We start from the raw sequence: 19,688 nt of genomic DNA on the forward strand, positions 1-19,688 counted from the left end.
CCCCCCCCTCTCTCTTTTGCTAAGGGCACAACAAAGATGTCAAAATTGATCTGCATCTCTCCAACTGTAGTGTTATTGAACTTTTTCAGTTTTTAATTTTCTGTTTCTCTCAATGCATATTTGCTGTTTACCCGTTTACAAACTTGTGACGCTGACCCCGTTTACAACCTTGTGACGCTGACCTTAAATGTTATGATATTGATGAGGGATCAGGAACACATCACATACACATATATAGCTTCAAGTTTACTTCAAATACTTGAAATCCAAGTATTGCTCCATAACATTTCCGTCTCACCTGATCTAGATCGCGGAAACATCTCGCTTGGAGGTTTTGGCAATAGTAAATATTTCAGCATTTTAGAGGCATATTCCTGAAATTAAAAAATTAAACAGGTTGTTAGTTTGTTTTGTTTTTCTAAATTTAAGGTTTCTTTGAACTCAAGCATCAATGTGTTTTCATCGGTACAGTGAAACCTATCTAGTCCAACACCCTATGGTACATCACATACAGGTCAGACGAGACAGGATGTCAGTAAATACAGGTCTTATTTGGTTGTTTTCATAAGATTATGTTGGATAAGACAGGAAATCAGAAATTTCTGGAGTCAGATTAGACAGGTTTTTCTGTCAGAATAATAATGATTTCAATTGATCACTCCCTCTATCTCTGTCTTCTCTACAGGCTCCATTTGAAATTTAAAACAGCAGAAGATTTTCTTTCCATATTTCAGAAATCACAATTATAGCTAAGACAAAGCTACCAATTGTTTTAACACAATTTATTTGAGATTCTTCACTAGGAGATGCTTCTCATTGACTTCAATCCGGGAGAATCTGTCTGTAAAAGCAACGTTTGACTGAATTTTCTACTGAAGGTTTTACTTTATCAGTGATATATTGTACCAACCTCTATATGTGGGGCGATCTGTGGTTTCTCATACAGCTTCTTTGTGAACCGGATAGCTGTTGATCGAACCTGTATCACAGAGCAGTACAAATCTCAGCTTGTGTAATATCAAATCAAGCAACTGGTAAATTTTGATATCATAAACCATATAGTTTTTCCAAATGTATTCACTAGAACTGACTCTCAATAAGAACTTTTTCATTCTTTGTTCAAATGAAACAGAAGCTAGTGCGACATGTTTCAGTCACCTATTATTTACATACGATAAGATGGAGTGAAAACTATTCAAATTTGCAGTTCCTAATCCACGATAAAATCACTTCACACATTCTAAAGGTATTATGAATACTGAAATAATTATAATCATCTAATAATAAATACCAGCAGATGAAAAGATTTCTTTCCATGATTTTTTTTTCAAGCTCAACAATATTTTTAAGTGGTCAACTGACCTCAGTTACTGTCTGAACAATAATGTTTCAGTTTTGTCATAACCATTATGACTCACCTCTGGTTTGTCATGTGAACATGACTCCAGCATGACGTTGAGAAAGCGGTGCCGGTGAACTGGTCGAGTCAGGATCAGTTCCTTCAGAGTGCTCATGCCTGCCACCACACGGTTCTAAACATAAAATACTTTTTGTTATTACAGTTTCAGTGAATACTGTGAAATTTATCAGATTTTTTTTTTCTCGGGTACTCTTCATCTAGGAATTTATAGGTATACAAAGTAATTACAAGTTTGAAATGAAGTTGTGAGTACTTGGAAGAAAAAAAATATGCCCATAAAATAACGTTTTTTTGGGGAAACGACAAAATTCTGGCTCACCAAAATGTCTGATTTCACAGTACAGAAAAACATGTTTTATCTTTATGTCACGTTCTGGTTAATATCGTGTTCCTCTGACAAATGAGAAGTGATATTAAGTGAAATACTGTACTATAAATCACATGTACTTCCACAGCTATATCAGGTTTTTGCAGTCATTCAAGAATGGATCAGTTCCAATTTCAAACAGTTCAAAAAATATAGGTATGTTCAAAAGTATTTGTTTATTTTGTGAACTGGAATCTTTGTGAATACTTTGTCGGAAGCATAGCTGGGAGAATATGCTACTGTATGACACAAACATGTAAACAAACTCGAGAGAGGAATACATTTTTTTCTGTCATGTTTGAGTTGAAAAAATATTTTATTGCCATAACAATTGGATCTAATATGCACAACTTTTTCAAAACTTGAAACCCTTTCCTCTGTCAAGTTATCTGGAGAACCTCATATGGATTCACCATATCCATAATCATCAATCAATTTAATAAATTGAAATGTTGTTGTCTACCTCATCTAAGCAGTATTTCTTCAGAATCAGAATAGCATTGTCAGTCACAGCAGGAGCTTCTATCAGCACTCGCTGGAAAAATCTACAACAACAAAAGAAGAAATCATGCATCCTTCTCATTAGTGATTAAGCAAAGTCATGATCATTTACAATAGTTTGGGTTCTATTAAAACACAAGTATGACATTACTCCTGTTTTATTTATGAACATTATAAACTCAGACTTCATACTTCATACAAGTGATTTTGTCATGAACCCTTTCACCCCTAGGTAACTTTAGTAGACTCTACCATACATTTATTTGGATGAGTTCATTATGGTCTACAATGGTGAAAGGGTTAGATGCTTTTCATGATAACAATAAGAAGATATTTTTAGTTACATCAATTTCTGAATCCCATTAAACTGAAACATACTGCTTTACTTAAGAAAGAGTGTTTATAAAAATATTGACAGAACTTGTCCAAAACACTGCAAGAAATGTGTATGTACTGCTCATTTAAAGTTGTTTGAATCCTTGATGGACAATTTTACGGACACTCCTCTATAAAGTTGTGCCAACCATTCACAGAATGTTCTGAAACCAGAGCATCACTTACCCTTCCTTGAGGTCCACTCGACCCAGGAGACCAGCCAGGAGTCGTGTGAGACACTCGTCGTAGCTTGCCAGCGATGGTTTTTCCAGCTTCATCAGCGGGGCACAGAATCCCATACAATTGGCATACTCCTGGTAAAGCCAGGCAAACGCTAGGTCAAACCTTGACCGCAGGTCCTCAAAGATGTACTCCTCCAGGACTGTACATAATCAAATAGAACATACATTTAGTCCTCAAAGATGTCCTCCTCCAGGACTGTACATAATCAAACAGAAAATACATTTAGTCCTCAAAGATGTACCCCTCCAGGACTGTACATAATCCAACAGAAAATACATTTAGGCCTCAAAGATATACTCCTCCAGGACTGTACATAATCAAACAGAAAATAAATTTAGTCCTCAAAGATGTACTCCTCCAGAACTGTACATAATCAAATAGAACATACATTCAGTCCTCAAAGATGTACTCCTCCAGGACTGTCCATAATCAAATAGAACATACATTTAGTCCTCAAAGATGTACGCCTCCAGGACTGTACATAATCAAATAGAAAATACATTTATTCCTCAAAGATGTACTCCTCCAGGACTGTCCATAATCAAATAGAACATACATTTAGTCCTCAAAGATGTACGCCTCCAGGACTGTACATAATCAAATAGAAAATACATTTATTCCTCAAAGATGTACTCCTCCAGGACTGTCCATAATCAAATAGAACATACATTTAGTCCTCAAAGATGTCCTCCTCCAGGACTGTACATAATCAAATAGTAAATACATTTAGTCCTCAAAGATGTACTCTGCCAGGACTGTACATAATCCAACAGAAAATACATTTAGTCCTCAAAGATATACTCCTCCAGGACTGTCCATAATCAAATAGAACATACATTTAGTCCTCAAAGATGTACGCCTCCAGGACTGTACATAATCAAATAGAAAATACATTTATTCCTCAAAGATGTACTCCTCCAGGACTGTCCATAATCAAATAGAACATACATTTAGTCCGCAAAGATGTACTCCTCCAGGACTGTACATAATCCAATAGAAAATACATTTAGTCCTCAAAGATGTCCTCCTCCAGGACTGTACATAATCAAATAGAACATACATGTTGTCCTCAAAGATGTCCTCCTCCAGGACTGTACATAATCAAACAGAAAATAAATTTAGTCCTCAAAGATGTACTCCTCCAGAACTGTACATAATCAAATAGAACATACATTCAGTCCTCAAAGATGTACTCCTCCAGGACTTTACATAATCAAATAGAAAATACATTTAGTCCTCAAAGAAGTACTCCTCCAGGACTGTACATAATCAAACAGAAAATAAATTTAGTCCTCAAAGATGTACTCCTCCAGGACTGTACATAATCAAACAGAAAATACATTTAGTCCTCAAAGATGTACTCCTCCAGAACTGTACATAATCAAACAGAAAATACATTTAGTCCAAAATACAGCCATTAGTCCTCAAAGATATGTTCTTCTGATACAAACTAAATCAAGGTGATCTCAATTTTTAAAAGGTGTAATTTTTCAGAACCATATAAACAGATTAGTCTGGATAAAACAATTCATTGTGATGACATCAGTTTTAGGTAATTATACTGTATGAAATATTAAGCAATAAGAAAGAGTTAATATAAAATATTGAGTAAATAGGTGAATTTTTGGCTCATCATCCTTTTCATATTAAGTGAGCAGTCACTTTTGCAATGCAAAAATTCACCTATTTACTCAATATTTTATATTAACTCTTTCTTATTGCTTATTTCATACAGTATAATTTCAGAGTAGAGAATGGACTTGAAGATAAGTAGGTTTCTCTGCAGAGTATTGTTCACAGTCCGAATACCATCATACTGATAACAAAAAGCTCCCCATGATTTTCCCATTTCCATTTTGAATCCTTAAACAAATTAATGGCTTTCCAAATTGTATTAACCCTTTCACCACTGTAGACCATAATCGACCCCTCCATATCAATGCATGGTAGAGTCTACAAGTTACATAGGGGTGAAAGGGTTAAACATGTCATTTTCTGCATGTGTAATGTTGGCATTTGGGGAGATTTGGAGTCATTTAAGAATTTAATAACTGAAGGAGAGAAGTTTCAGTGATTTTGTAGATTCCGTCAGTCTGTATCATTGTATTTACTATTTAGAGTTTTGTTAATGATGGAGTCTCTGGAGTAGTTCTTCTCCCCTCACCCATATGACTTGTTTTGGAGTGATTCTTTACACAAAACTTACGGTCTCTGAGTTCGCCACCAAACTGCGACGTAAGCCCGGCTAACAGCTTGGTCCTGGCTGGTAGTACATTGCCCTGTGTAGCACTCTCTGTTCATAAAACAATATATTTTCACAGTTGTAGATTAACAGATCAATCCTTCAACATTTTATGGAAAGGTAAATTTCATCAGCTCATTGAATTTGACAAATAATAGAAACCAGTAAAATACAATTGTTTCAGACAACACCAAAACAAATGATAAATGAATGTTTCTGTCACGTTGCTCTGTGGCATTTTCACGTGGCACATTTACGACACTTTTTGAATATATAATTAAAACATCCTACTTCAGAACCCAAAGTAACCATTTGAAGACTAATGTAAACACACACAAACTCAGGACACTTTCATAATAGCTTGACAGAACCAGAATTTGAATGTGCGATTCAACAACTAATGGACTTTAAAAGACAATGCAGCTTTAAACATCTAAGACCAGATAAATAACCTACTTTCTGCGTTGAGGATCCTGCCTACAGCACTGATGGTCATTTGGTCAAGGTCGTCCCGATTGAGTTCCTGGGTCACACTACTTAACTTGAACTGTTTGATCCCTCGGCGGACAGGCTGAAAGGAATAAAAACCAAAAGGTTTACATATGGAAAATATATATCACTTATATGGAAGCAAATCATGAACCTAAAAAAACACATGCCTACTTATCACAGATTTGCATAGAATTTTTGAACAATATGAATACAAACCGACTTAGTGGTGGTATGGAAATTGTCGTTTGCTTTTAATTCAAATATGCCTCGAAATATTTGTAGAATCATATACATATATATAAAACTAGCGTGCGTATGGAAAATGTTTTAGCTAAACATAGAATTATCAATAGTAAAAGACAACCCAAAAATCTCAAAAGGCTATTGAGTTTTTCCAAGTTTGAAACGAATCAAGCTGAACTTATTGTGTCTAAATGTAATTCGCCCAGATGTGGAACATGTAAAATAATTATTGAAGGTTCTACTTTTGTTTTCAAAAATGGATTTAAATTCACTGTACGTTCTAGTATGAATTGTAAGTCGAAGAATGTTATATATGCTATAGTGTGTGTTAAATGTTTGGAATTTTATATTGGCCAAACTGGGCGTGAACTACGTCAAAGAATGACTCTTCACAAGCAACAAACAATCCATGATGACCTTAGATTTTTACAAGTGAACAAACATATTCATAACTGTGCTAACAATAACTTCAAAGTGTTCCCTATTTACCAAATGCATTCATCTGATGTGATAAAGAGGGAAGTTAAGGAGTCGGAGTTAATGAAACTGTTGAAACCCAGTCTGAATAGTTCACATTAAATTCAACGTGTCATGCTTTAAGCAATTGCTGTGCTTTAAATATTATTGTTCATATTTTATTGTTGCCGTAAATGAAACAATTTGTATCTCCCGTATTTTTTATTGTTGGTAAGATCATAAAGTTATGCATTTGTCTAAGTAATGTAACGTCACAATTTAGCTTGTATTGTTGTTGACGTCATGGATTTATGTGTATGCCTTCTGTGACGTCATAATGACTTTGCATTATTGATGACATCATACTTTCTTGTGTAAACAACTATGACCTCACAATACCTGTTTTCAAAATAAACAGTCTCCTGATGAACGGGGAATCAACCCGAGAAAGGCCTAGAGACGCTATCTCTGTCTTTTGTTCTATTTTTTATATATTTATATATATATTTTTAAACTCTCTTCTTTGTAATACCATATCACTTGGACATTTAAATACGGTCATTTCTGTGTTATGACACCTGAAATGGTCAGAAAAACACGTTTTCTTTTTATGTCATGTTCCTGTTAATATCACATTTTCATCTGACAAATCAAAAGTGATAATAAGCGAAATCTACTGTACAAAGATTACTGGTAGAATTTATTTTTCACATTTTTTTCACACCTGAACAAGCTTGCATAAACAAATTCCCCTCATTAGAAAGTTTGACTTCTGAGTAAGTGCTATTTAAATCAGCTTAACTTGTATAATAAATGTTCAGTTTAAGTCACACAACTTCATACTTACTGCAGGCGGCTGCATTGACTGCGCTTTACTCGAGCTGGGTAGTGCTGGTAAATCGTCTGTTAGCCCTCCTGTAATTAAAGCATACATCCCATCATAGTAGGTATAAATAATGGAAATCTCATTTAATACTGAATCCGTGAAGCCAAAAAATAGGCCTTGAAAAACTTGGGAATGGGAAATGTTCACCTATTGTAATTTTGCCACTGAATGAGATTTTGAATTTAACTATGGACATAAATAGTGATATGAACACAATGAGATGTTGAATTCCATCCAATGAAAAATTCTAACAGTACAAAAATGTTGCCTGACATTGCAGTTAATTAGTACGTCATCATGAACCTATTATAATCAACATTCACAATGTGTTCTAAGATTAATTGTGTCCCAGTAAATATTTGCAAGATATTTAAATTTGTGATTGTCTATTTGACTTTAATCTGTACAGATATAAAATATCTGAAGTAACAGATATTAGTATAATACATACCCACAACAGTCTGGATAAGCTGTTTGGGAGAGGATGGCTGATAGGCTGGCGATTCGCCACCAGCTCCCTCATTCTCTTCAGACTGTTAACACAAATTATATACCATTTTAGTTTTTGCTTGATGTGTCAAGTCGGTATGGTGTATAAACAAGGGAGGAGTATGAGGAGGGAATACCTTGTTAGTATTGAAAGTAAGATTTTTTCTATGATAATCCCTGTCTCTCTGATCCCCTGCCAAATCTCTGTTTCTATGACTGTTTTGGACACTCCCTAACCTGTAACTGTTTTCAGCCTCCCCTTACTAGTGTTTTAGCCATCAAATTGGCCAATCTCCTTACCTGTTCCTGTGTTTAAGTTACCTGTGCCTGTGTTTTAGTCCGATCCCTATACCTGCACTTGTATTTTAAGCCCCGCCCCCTTACCTGTGTCTGTGTTTCAGTCATGCCCCCTAACCTGTGCCTGTGTTTCAGTCATGCCCCCTAACCTGTGCCTGTGTTTCAGTCATGCCCCCTAACCTGTGCCTGTGTTTCAGTTATGCCCCCTAACCTGTGCCTTTGTTTTAGTCCCACCCCCTTACCTGTACCTGTATTTTCAAGCCCCAACCCCTGTGCTTGTGTTTCAGCTCCATTCCTATACCAGTATTTCAGTCCTGCCCCCTTACCTGTGCCTGAATTTCATTTCAATCCCCTTATCTGTACCTGTGTTTCAGTCCAACCTCTTTGCCTGTGTTCGTTTTTCAGTTCCACCCCTTTACATGTGCCTGTGTTTTAGCCACACCCTTGCCACTCCCCCTTAACTATGCTTGTGTTTTGGCCCCGCCCCCTTACCTGTGCCTGTGTTTCAGTTCCACCCCCTTGCCTGTGCCTGTGTTTCAGCCCCGCCGCCTTACTTGTGCCAGTGTTTCAGTTCCACCCCCTTACCTGTGCCTGTGTTTCGGCCCTGTCCCCTTACTTGTGCCAGTGTTTCAGTTCCACCCCCTTGCCTGTGTCTGTTTCGGCCCCGCCCCCGTACTTGAGCCAGTGTTTCAGTTCCAACCCCTTGCCTGTGCCTGTGTCTGTGTTTCGGCCCCGCCCCCTTACTTGTGCCAGTGTTTCAGTTCCACCCCCTTGCCTGTGTTTCGGCCCCGCCCCCTTACTTGTGCCAGTGTTTCAATTCAACCCCCTTACCTGTGCCTGTGTTTCAGCCACACCCTTGCCCATGCCTGCAGTAGTTAGTTGGGTGGACAGGAGTCTGGCTATGTGTTTGATCTGACCCTCTGTCCCGGCAGCAGCTATAGGAGTGTAGGTCGACTGGAAATGGGCTGGCATTGTGTCCGGCAACATCACCTATTAAGTGAAATTAGTGAATACATCAAGTCATAACCTTTCATAACCAATCTACAGAATTGAAAAGTGTCGAAAAGGCTTTTTTCTCTTTCAGTCATATAATAAATTTCAAACTTTCAAAATGTTAATTTTGTTTTACCGACATAATCAATTTCATGTGGAAAAGAATGAGTTTAGTACAAGAGCAAGTTAACAAGTGTACCTACCATGCTGATCAGAACAAGATCAGCCACATTCTGTGCGTTGAGCCTGGACTCCAGATCCTCAGACGTGATGTCAACGGCTGTGGACTGCTGTTTGACTGTTGGAGCAGACTTGGTTGTCGTTCTGTCCACAAACGGTGTCATACCGGCATCATCGTCATCTAACTCCACCTAGGGAATAAGGTTGAGTGAAGGCATGAAAGTCATAACTAGTTGTAAGTTTTAAAATGTATGACTTAATATTATCTTAAAAAGGCCTATTCACAGAATGTAAATTCTAATGCTGTATCGAAGGTAGACTATGTCACATTCATGGTAAGATAAAATGTGTCACAGTATCATTTTTAATCTCAAATATTGACTTGAACTCTGCCTATTCAAATTTGTCTCAAAATTATGACAGCATCTGAATCTGTTGCCACGTTATCTGCGATATGATAATAAAACACTTGATTTACACTCTTTTCTTGTTTATTTGACATTTTTGTTGTAATAATTACTGTATTGTAATTGTATATTATGTATATCTATAAATAAAAATAAGGATAATGATTAAATGCAATTTTAAGTTTTCTGTCAGTGTTGTTTTAGATCAGAGCTATGTGCTAAAAAAGAACTTGTATCCAGAAAAAAATCAAATGACAATCAACAAAAACTTCTCAAAGTATAAGACAGTTTTCATTTTAACTTATCCGACCTATAGAATAAGAAAATCCATGTAAAGATGTTCATTATCCTAATCCTGTAATAAAAGTTTAGGGTGTGTCGTACCTCCTCAATTTTGGCTTTCTTTGCCACTTGTGTGGACTCCTCAGCTTTTCTCTTTTTACTTTCATCTATTTTTGGCATGGCTTTCATCACCTTTCAAAGAAAACAGAACCTTCAACTTGACATGGCAAATAAAACATTAAAGTTATAAAATTATTTTGTTTTCAAATTAATTAAAGAGTTGTTGCTAATATGAAACTTACCCAAATCTTTGGTAAATATCGTAATCTCTGAAATATGATATTCTGTGTAGGGTTGGTGATTTCTTGAAATACAGATTCCTGTTCATATCTCTCACTTGAAATACAGACTCCTGTATATACCTCTCACTTGAAATACAGACTCATGTATATATCTCTCACTTGAAATACAGATTCCTGTTCATATCTCTCACTTGAAATACACACTCCTGTATATATCTCTCACTTGAAATACAGACTCCTGTATATATCTCTCACTTGAAATACAGACTCCTGTATATATCTCTCACTTGAAATACACACTCTTGTATATATCTCACACTTGAAATACAGACTCATGTATATATCTCTCACTTGAAATACAGATTCCTGTTCATATCTCTTACTTGAAATACAGACTCCTGTATAAATCTCTCACTTGAAATATGGACTCCTGAAAATATCTCTAACTTGAAATATGGACTCCGGTATATATCTCTCACTTGAAATATAGACTCCTGTATATATCTCTCACTTGAAATACAGACTCCTGTTCATATCTCTCACTTGAAATACAGACTCCTGTATATCTCTCTCACTTGAAATATGGACTCCTGTACATATATATCTCTCACTTGAAATACAGATTCCTGTATATATCTCTCCCTTGAAATACAGACTCCTGTTCATCTCTCTCACTTGAAATATGGGCTCCTGTACATATATATGTCTCACTTGAAATATAGACTCCTGTACATATATATGTCTCACTTGAAATATGGGCTCCTGTACATATATATGTCTCACTTGAAATATGGGCTCCTGTACATATATATGTCTCACTTGAAATATGTACTCCTGTACATATATATGTCTCACTTGAAATACACACTCTTGTATATATCTCACACTTGAAATACAGACACCTGTATATATCTCTCCCTTGAAATACAGACTACTGTATATCTCTCTCACTTGAAATCCACACTCCTGTATATATTCTCACTTGAAATACAGACGCCTGTATATATCTCTCCCTTGAAATACAGACTCCTGTTCATATCTCTTACGTGAAATACAGACTCCTGTATATATATCTCATTTGAAATACAGATTCCTATATATATCTCTCACTTGAAATACTGACTCCTGTATATATCTCTCACTTGAAATATGGTCTCCTGTACATATCTCTCACTTGAAATACAGACTCCTGTATATATATCTCATTTGAAATACAGATTTCTGTATATATCTCTCACTTGAAATACAGACACCTGTATATATCTCTCACTTGAAATATGGACTCCTGTACATATCTCTCACTTGAAATACAGACTCCTGTACATATCTCTCACTTGAAATACAGCCTCCTGTACATATCTCTCACTTGAAATACAGACTCCTGTATATATCTCTCATTTGAAATACAGGCTCATGTATATATCTCTCACTTGAAATACAGACTCCTGTATATATCTCTAACTTGAAATATGGACTCCTGTACATATCTCTCACTTGAAATACAGACTCCTGCACATATCTTTCACTTGAAATACAGACTCCTGTACATATCTCTCACTTGAAATACAGACTCCTGTACATATCTCTCACTTGAAACTTGCACCAAGAACAGTGGGAAATATTCTGTCATGTATAAGTGTGTGTATGTTGGGTTGGAGAAGGGACAATGTGTGGATACTGTACACACCTCGGAGTTTGTGGCGCCCAGATCTGTCAGAAGGGTTGTGATCTGTGTCATGTAGTCTGCGGAACAGCGATGTCTCAGCAACGACAACATGTGCATCTTCAGGTTCTTTCTCACACTGCTTACTTGGGACTTGGCCAGTGTCGGCGGCAAATTTACTGACAAGATGAATAACATATCAATATACTTTCAAAACCAACTTAAATGCTTTGCTAGAACTTAATGTACAGGAGCACAGTTTTTTTTTTATTAATATATAACCTACATTCTGAACTCTTTTATCATTCATATTTAATTAAATGAAAGGCTCTTTTGGCCGAAGCATTGCCTTTTCAACTGGCAGTACACTTGTAACAGTTCCAATCGATGTAATTATCAATTGAAATAAATCACATTTGTAAAGCAAAACCAGGTTAACATTGTGAGGCAGAATGAATTTCATTGATCAAAATACAAAATAAAATATTGTACTGCCATATTTCATGTTGCAGAATTATAACAAAATCCAGAGGTTCAGAAAATTTCAAAAGATTTACATAGAATTAGTAACTTTGAAAGAATGACAGCAAAATAAATGAGAGGAAATGACGAGATATCTTAATTGATTGAGTAATTTAAGTTGAGTTGTATCAAGGCTGTATAGTTAGATTCTCATTGTATTATTACCTTGAAGAGATTCAAACGCCTGAACGACTTTGCCAAAAAATGCCGGCCTCTGTTTAGCTATGGCTGTTATACTGCCCATAACCGTCATTAAGTTGATACTGAAACCACACAAGAATTTTTAATATTAGTGCAAAATCTAAATTTCTCAAATATCAGTTAGTTCCAATATAACATAGTAAAAACAGTGATTGTTCACATCAATTTTGCCACTTACATAACAAACATGCTAGAAAATAAAATACCCAAAGTTTAACATGTCAACAGCGGTTACAGAAACTCTGAACCACAACTTGTTTTTAAGATGACATATTAAGGAATCTTCCATAATTTTATTTAATTTCATGACAACAACATCAGAAAATTAAAAAACTGGATGTTAAATATTCAACGTATAAAAAAGAGTTTTCATAATAGCTTGACATTTTACAGAATTTCCACCGAAAGCATAATTATCAAAGTTTTCCTGAAGTATCATTTCAAACGCCATATCCTTTCCAAAAACTTCAGGTACTGCAAAACTGTCCATGTACAAAGAAAATGTATGACATTACTGATATACCTGGATATGTGTGGAGAAGCTTGGAAGTGTAACATGGTCTCAAAAATGTTTTTGCCTTCATCCTCGAGGCGTTTGAGCTTGAGGTATTTGTTGTCACTGTCCTCTGGGACAATGCTGAGGTTAATATCACTCTCTGGTTTGAAGTTCTTTGGAAACTCAGACTCCTGAAAACATGAAATTTTGATTATCGGAATTATTCTTAGGGTCAGATTTCCATAATAAGATACCTGCTAAATGAAATGAAATTTCACATATTGACAAAAAACATGAAAAGATTTTTTCATAATTATTGGAAACATGTGCATTGTCCCCCTTTGAACAAATCCTACATCCATTCCTGTACAACTTTCAAGACTAAATGGGATTCTGAGAAGACATATTTTCATGGTGGGAGAAATAAGATAAAAAATATTCATGTTAGAACTAAAACTTCATGTATATGGATAAAAGAAGATTAACCACAGACAATAAATAAAAAATATTTGTTAATATTCAGATGTTTCTGAAAAAGCTTTTTTGAAAATTTGTGTTAATAACATACAAATAGGGTCCGAGTATCTCATTTAAATGCCTCTGCTAGAGATTATACAATTTTACAGCAACAAAGTCTATTGTGAAATGCATTTGTACTACATTATCAAATACATTTTTTAAGAACTAAACATCAAAGCGTTAGAATACTTACAGATGTTGAATGGGACAATATCATCACCATGCCTTCTAAGAATTTCACCACATGAGTCCTCACTCTGGAAAACAATAGACAAATACAAAACGTATAACTGGGTGTAATGTCTATAGCTATCTAGTGTATAGTTAATCTGTACACTGTATCACAGCTGTAGACCTTAGAGCTGTGTGTGGTAAGAAAATGGCTGATATTCAATATTTCATTTAACATTATTGTGTAAGGTAACATTTGCTGGGGATTGAATTTAGCAATGTCATGAGTCATGAAGGATATATTACAAATCTCATAAGAGCAATAATTAGTGTTTACTCCCTTGCTCACAAAGATATTTTGGTAAAGACTAGGTAGTTCTTGCCTCCACTGACATATAAGAATGTTCCACAAGCAGATGAATATTATTTTTGAAAATAAAACGGAAAAAAAATATATTAACACTGAATGGACAGACAACACTGTCATCATGCGTTTAAGTTCAAAATTACTTACTCGCACAATAAACCAAATCATCAGTACATTCTACATACCCATCATTTTCTGAATCAGCCATCTCCAGTAGTTTAATCTTCATGCTCTTAACCATCTCCCACACATACATTTTCTCATCATTAACCCCTTTGGCACTGCACATCCACTGTAAGGTAAGCAGAGGCCATCTCAAATTTAATAGTAGCACTTATTTCACGAAAAATGTACATGAATATCGTTTGATTTTCTTCTTTTACAAATCTAAATCCTCACAATTCAAGAGCAATTGTGAAAATTAATATTTTAAAAATGCTTTAAAACTAAATAGCATGTCAATAATTTTTTTATTTTTTTTTATCAAAATTAAAACAAATTTACCAGGTAAAGGTCACCTGACAATCTTAGAATTAGTATTGATGTGCAAAGAAGAAAAAGGTTCAACTCTTATTTGAAAAGTGGATGTATGTTAAAACAAAGGTCCCAACAGAGTAATTTATGTGGTGTACACACAGTAAGGGTATATCGAAACTTTCTCAAGAAATGTCACCAGAACTTAATTTTCACCGAAAACCTCACCAAAAAAATGTGTACTCTTGTGCAAAATTGTTTTGAATTGTTGAGTCCATATTATATCCTGATAAAAAAAATGACAATTTAAAGCTTTGAAAACTCAACTTTGTAAAAGTTAAATACAACCAAGTCAGTGTAGCAATGATGTGAGATATACCTACCTGGAGGACACATTTGTAGACCTGAGACATGATGAGGATGACCTTCTTCTGGATGTTGACATTCTCGTCCTCCAACAACAGCTGCAGACAGGGAAGTATCTTTGGCAGCAACTCCATGTCCTTCTTGCTACACACAAAAATTAAACAAATTCAAAATGTTTTTCACATGACGAAAATCTGCAGCTACCAGTAATCAGTTCTGTTTCTCACAAAATCTGTTTAAAGCTGAAAAAGTACACAAAGAACTAATTCAGTAAAACATCTATCCCATCACATGAATCAAGATTTCATTTTAAGGAACCAACAACAGAATTCATTAAATATAATTTGCATAGGAGTAATGGACAGGAAACCTAGCCATGGATAGAAGTGATTAATGATTAGAGCCCTCGGGTCTGGTAGATTTTTACTTGAATCACCAGGATCTTTGCCTGGTGTTTATAGGGTCCGGTACAGGGACCCATTCCCAACATAAAAATAACCTGCATTTTTCCACTTTCAGTGTTTAATTTCCCAATTGTATTAAAAAGCATGTCTATACAATATTCCAGTTGTTATATGTACAACGTCCAAAGTATTACCGTCCATGAAGGAGCATTCAAAATACATAAATAACGAAGATTTGAAATAGAATAAACAAAATACTGAAAATTGATGCATTTATTTATTGCTATCCATTTTACTGTTATAAACATTTTACTGTTATAAACATTTTACTGTTATAAACAGGTAGAGAAAAACGTTTTGCTCATCACATTGCAGTTTTTTTTTATTTTTTTCAAGCTTATGATATTTTCCAAATTTTTGCAAAATGCCGATGATATTTTCCAATTCCTGCTCAGGGGCTCTTTCCCAAAATAGCTGGCAAAAAACCTGATCACCCAACTAAGCTTTCCCTTATTTCCTACACCAAGACAATCCTGGTAAAAAGGAAGCTGGATCATTTGTCATATTTGCCTATTAGCAGCAGTCACCTTGACCTTACCAGGTGAGAGACAGTCTTGCACAGAACAGATCACATTACATTACCACAGATAACTTACCATGCTTCCTCCATGAAGCTGATCACAAATTTTCTCACATCAACTGTTCTATCACTCTGAAAGGCCAGCATTTCCTGTATCACATAAAAAACACAAATAACAAATAAATGTCAGTTTACTTGTGATTTCTAATGAGTTCAAGTCCTGATTACAATCTGTAGGATCTTGTAACTGTCTTTAATAGAAAAGAAAAAAAACTTTATTTAGAGGAACTTTTTTGTTAAATGCAACCTTTGTTCCAAGTTTTTGTGGTGCAAAATAATTTATATTCTATTTGCAGTTAATAGAATGATAACCAAAATCAGCAAAATTTATCACCAGATATTATAATCATTAAACCAGGTAGATTCAGTATACACAAGTAATATCACACACATCTTCATCTGACATCTCAGATTGCCCGAGGGCAATGCATCAGGCTGAGTGATGTGTGTGGAATTGCTTTCAGAATAAACCTACGATTGTACCTTCAATGCATTTTATCCATTTTCTACAAAACATTGCTAATCAGTTACCCTGTTTTCGTGTTCAATTTGGCCTTCCTAAAACTGTGATAGATCAGCATTGGTGGATAAAACGTTGCTGAAGAGGAACACAGACATCATGCTATCTTACTGTAAAATGGAGCTCAGGCGTTCTGAACACATTTCTGTTTCAACTTATCAATTTTGTCAATGGATGATGACAGATGAGTTCAAACCAAAAAGGAGTTCTGGATACTGGGTAAATACAACATGTATTACCACAGTATGAAATATATAACCTTGTAGTGCATGGTCTGGAAACAGGCTCTATCACTTCAGTAAGATTCATCAGGTATGTAATAAATTCAAATACATGCTTCACATGTACACCGTACTTACATCTAAAAAGTTATCCAATAAATTTGGCTCCTTGTGAATAATCAGCTCTTGCACCTGAAAATTAAACCAAAAAAAAAATGTATGTGATTTTCTGCAAATGATCATTAGAATATAAGAAAATTATCACAGTACATTCTGCATCAAATATTTATCTTACATAGCACTTGTTTTCATCTTTCAATGACAAAAAACCAGCTGCAGTACCATTATGTCATAATGAGGAAATTATTGATTCATTGGCAGAGGTTCAATACCAATGGTAGTACATGTAGTGCATGTGTGGAACAAATCGTGAATCACTCTATTTTCATGTGAACTTTAATATATTCTGATATTAGCTGTCGAGACGGTACAATTCTATATTGTCACTTGATAGTAATTAATTATCTGTGGGGAAGAAATGTGTGTTAAAGTTATGAAAATGGCAAATTAAACATGTCTTTGACATCGTGAATGCAGGTCATTATAACTATAATATTCAAATTTCCTCTCAATATATATAATAACAGAAGTTGTACATTGTTAGGATTCACTTTCATGTATCTCCTTTGACTGCTGTTTTATAAAATGTTGTGATAATTTAATAGCCCTATTTGGTCTGTGATTTCATTTTTTTAAATTGAAACTACATTGTACTATAGAAAACTATGGATTTCTGTTTGTCATATATACAAATACAGAAAATGTTGTATACTAATTACATTATGTATTGAAAAGTTCTTTATCAATTACTCATTGGTTTACATGCAGCATGTCTAGACAATCTCGAACTTGAACTGAAAACCTGTATATCAATTTCTGCAAGAGCAGCCCAAACAAGGTAAATAAAAATATATATACATCTTTAAAATGATGTATCAATTAAACTTGAGAATACTTATACCATCAGTTGTAGGACAAATACTTAGTATTAGTAAGCAGACTGTAACTTTATAAACTGCTGTTGCAGCACAAATTCCTACCTGTTTCAGATTGTTGATTTTTTGGGCATCTTTCTGCATCAAGGAAGCCTTGTTGATGAGATCAACAACCTGTAAAAAAAAATCACACAAAAATCAGGACTTTGATTTTGCTTATTTTAAAAATACAATGCAAATGTGTGATTTATATAGTATAATTAATCCATTTTTCACATGAGAAAGTGTTTCAAATTTTAATGTCTGAAATTTAAAATTAAGCAATCGGGGATTATCCCTGTGAGGTTGGTATTATCACCATAAATTTCAATCTAACAATAGCTTAGGAAGTCTCCCAATTTTGGACTTTAAATGCTAAACTATTCCTATTTTGAAAGATCTGGTGAAACAACTCAAAAATATCATTCAAAGGTGCTAATTTTCCCCTAGAGTGTACATACAAACATGTTTTTTGATGTTTAAATTCCTACCACTCATTATCTCCTCTGTGGAAATTTCAAAAAGATGACAGCAATAAATTTTAACCTAACAATAATTCATATGTAAAGACCCCAGTTAAACAACAGTATTGAATTTGAAATGCCTATTTTGTGTTTATTGAACTTGAACTTTAGTTATCAAATTGGTACAGAATTAATTTACTGTAGCATAGTTTCTATTAATGTATGGTATTAATTACATGGTATGGTATTGATCAGGTTAGCCACAACTGTGCATATGGTTAATTATCCTGCATTTGGGTAACATTTACCATTTATAGTGACATTTTTATTACTGAAATTGGGAATAAAGTGAAATAAAAACACACAAAATTCTTTTAAACACTGGGAACAAAAAGGATTTCATTCTTTCAACATCACCCAATAAATAATAAATGAAACCTGTTATAAAGCTCATTTTAACATGCGTCATAAGGAGCTTATTTTCTTTTTTACCAGCTTAAATGTACATTTGTGATAGGTGAGCATGAAGGCCTTAAATCAAGATGTTTTTGGCCAGTCAAACCCACTGAAATCATGCTTAAATACCCCTAATACGTATATTAACTATATATTAATGCCATGCCGAGGACCGTGTCTGGACAATGGTACTAAAATGACTGGGTGGTAATAATTACGGGCCGAAATGTCTGGCTTGGAACTCTGTCAAAACTTGTGAAAAGTTTATATCAGATCACCGACTTGCAGATTTATATTAATGTTTCAATTAACATCCTCCCTTTAAGTGTTAACATAAGGCAAGTAAATGACATACTGTTTTCTAAGAGGTCTACATAGATTCAAAACAAACAAACCCGGTCATATGTGGAGGTGCTTTCCAGTGCCGCATCATCTTCCTCCTCGAAGAACTGCGCCACCGTCGATCTACGATGTTCACCAGCCATTGTATTACTATGTCAATTAATTATCTACGACAAATAGTTGAAGAGTTTGCCATAAGTAGGCAAGATGCAACGATTTTGCACTACAAATTCACATGGCGGCTCGTAAATTAACAGGAAGTCTGTGTTTAGTGTTTAAATTATGGAACAAATGACGGTCGCTGAAAAATCCGGATAACTCGCATAATAACATGTGCGTTTACAATATGCCAAGCCAAAGTTATTAATTTTAAATAGAATCAGAAAATCAGTTAATTTATAGGTTTGCGAAAGAATAATAATGAACAAGTTTTTCTGTTTCCTCGTTTTGATAAACGTAGTGATCTTGGCGCTAAACATAGACACCAATCCAAAGCTTCAGGTAGCTTCTTGTTGCGCGTTATGATATTCCTAGACTGATACGTGACTTGCGATGCGTATTGATATAGCGGAAATAATATCCAGAAATCTTACAGGTTTGAAAAGGGAGTTAAAATACTAAAAGTTCCGGACAGGAACTTCCTTGCTAGAAGC

The 19,688-nt window shown here is 34.9% G+C and overlaps 1 protein-coding gene across 1 annotated transcript in view; it reads right to left on the reverse strand.

The window, feature by feature from the left end:
- Window positions 1-19,320, reverse strand: part of LOC110463504 (symplekin-like) — a 31,313-nt gene extending 11,993 nt beyond the window's left edge. Inside the window, exons 1-22 of the mRNA XM_021518142.1 lie at window positions 19,089-19,320; window positions 17,840-17,908; window positions 16,878-16,931; window positions 16,015-16,088; window positions 14,972-15,098; window positions 14,300-14,406; window positions 13,770-13,833; window positions 13,085-13,248; window positions 12,526-12,623; window positions 11,863-12,017; window positions 9,976-10,065; window positions 9,208-9,375; window positions 8,843-9,001; window positions 7,677-7,758; window positions 7,187-7,254; window positions 5,605-5,719; window positions 5,113-5,199; window positions 2,850-3,045; window positions 2,251-2,332; window positions 1,419-1,532; window positions 911-979; window positions 299-374 (exon numbers count right to left, since the gene is read on the reverse strand). Of these exons, the coding sequence (XP_021373817.1) occupies window positions 299-374; window positions 911-979; window positions 1,419-1,532; window positions 2,251-2,332; window positions 2,850-3,045; window positions 5,113-5,199; window positions 5,605-5,719; window positions 7,187-7,254; window positions 7,677-7,758; window positions 8,843-9,001; window positions 9,208-9,375; window positions 9,976-10,065; window positions 11,863-12,017; window positions 12,526-12,623; window positions 13,085-13,248; window positions 13,770-13,833; window positions 14,300-14,406; window positions 14,972-15,098; window positions 16,015-16,088; window positions 16,878-16,931; window positions 17,840-17,908; window positions 19,089-19,178 (2,308 nt within the window). The 5' untranslated portion in view covers window positions 19,179-19,320. The remainder of the gene's footprint in view (window positions 1-298; window positions 375-910; window positions 980-1,418; window positions 1,533-2,250; window positions 2,333-2,849; window positions 3,046-5,112; window positions 5,200-5,604; window positions 5,720-7,186; window positions 7,255-7,676; window positions 7,759-8,842; window positions 9,002-9,207; window positions 9,376-9,975; window positions 10,066-11,862; window positions 12,018-12,525; window positions 12,624-13,084; window positions 13,249-13,769; window positions 13,834-14,299; window positions 14,407-14,971; window positions 15,099-16,014; window positions 16,089-16,877; window positions 16,932-17,839; window positions 17,909-19,088) is intronic.
- Window positions 19,321-19,688: the final 368 nt, after the last annotated feature.

Source organism: Mizuhopecten yessoensis, unplaced genomic scaffold (genome assembly GCF_002113885.1).
Source record: "Mizuhopecten yessoensis strain PY_sf001 unplaced genomic scaffold, ASM211388v2 scaffold10913, whole genome shotgun sequence".
Taxonomy (NCBI): Eukaryota; Metazoa; Mollusca; class Bivalvia; order Pectinida; family Pectinidae; genus Mizuhopecten; species Mizuhopecten yessoensis.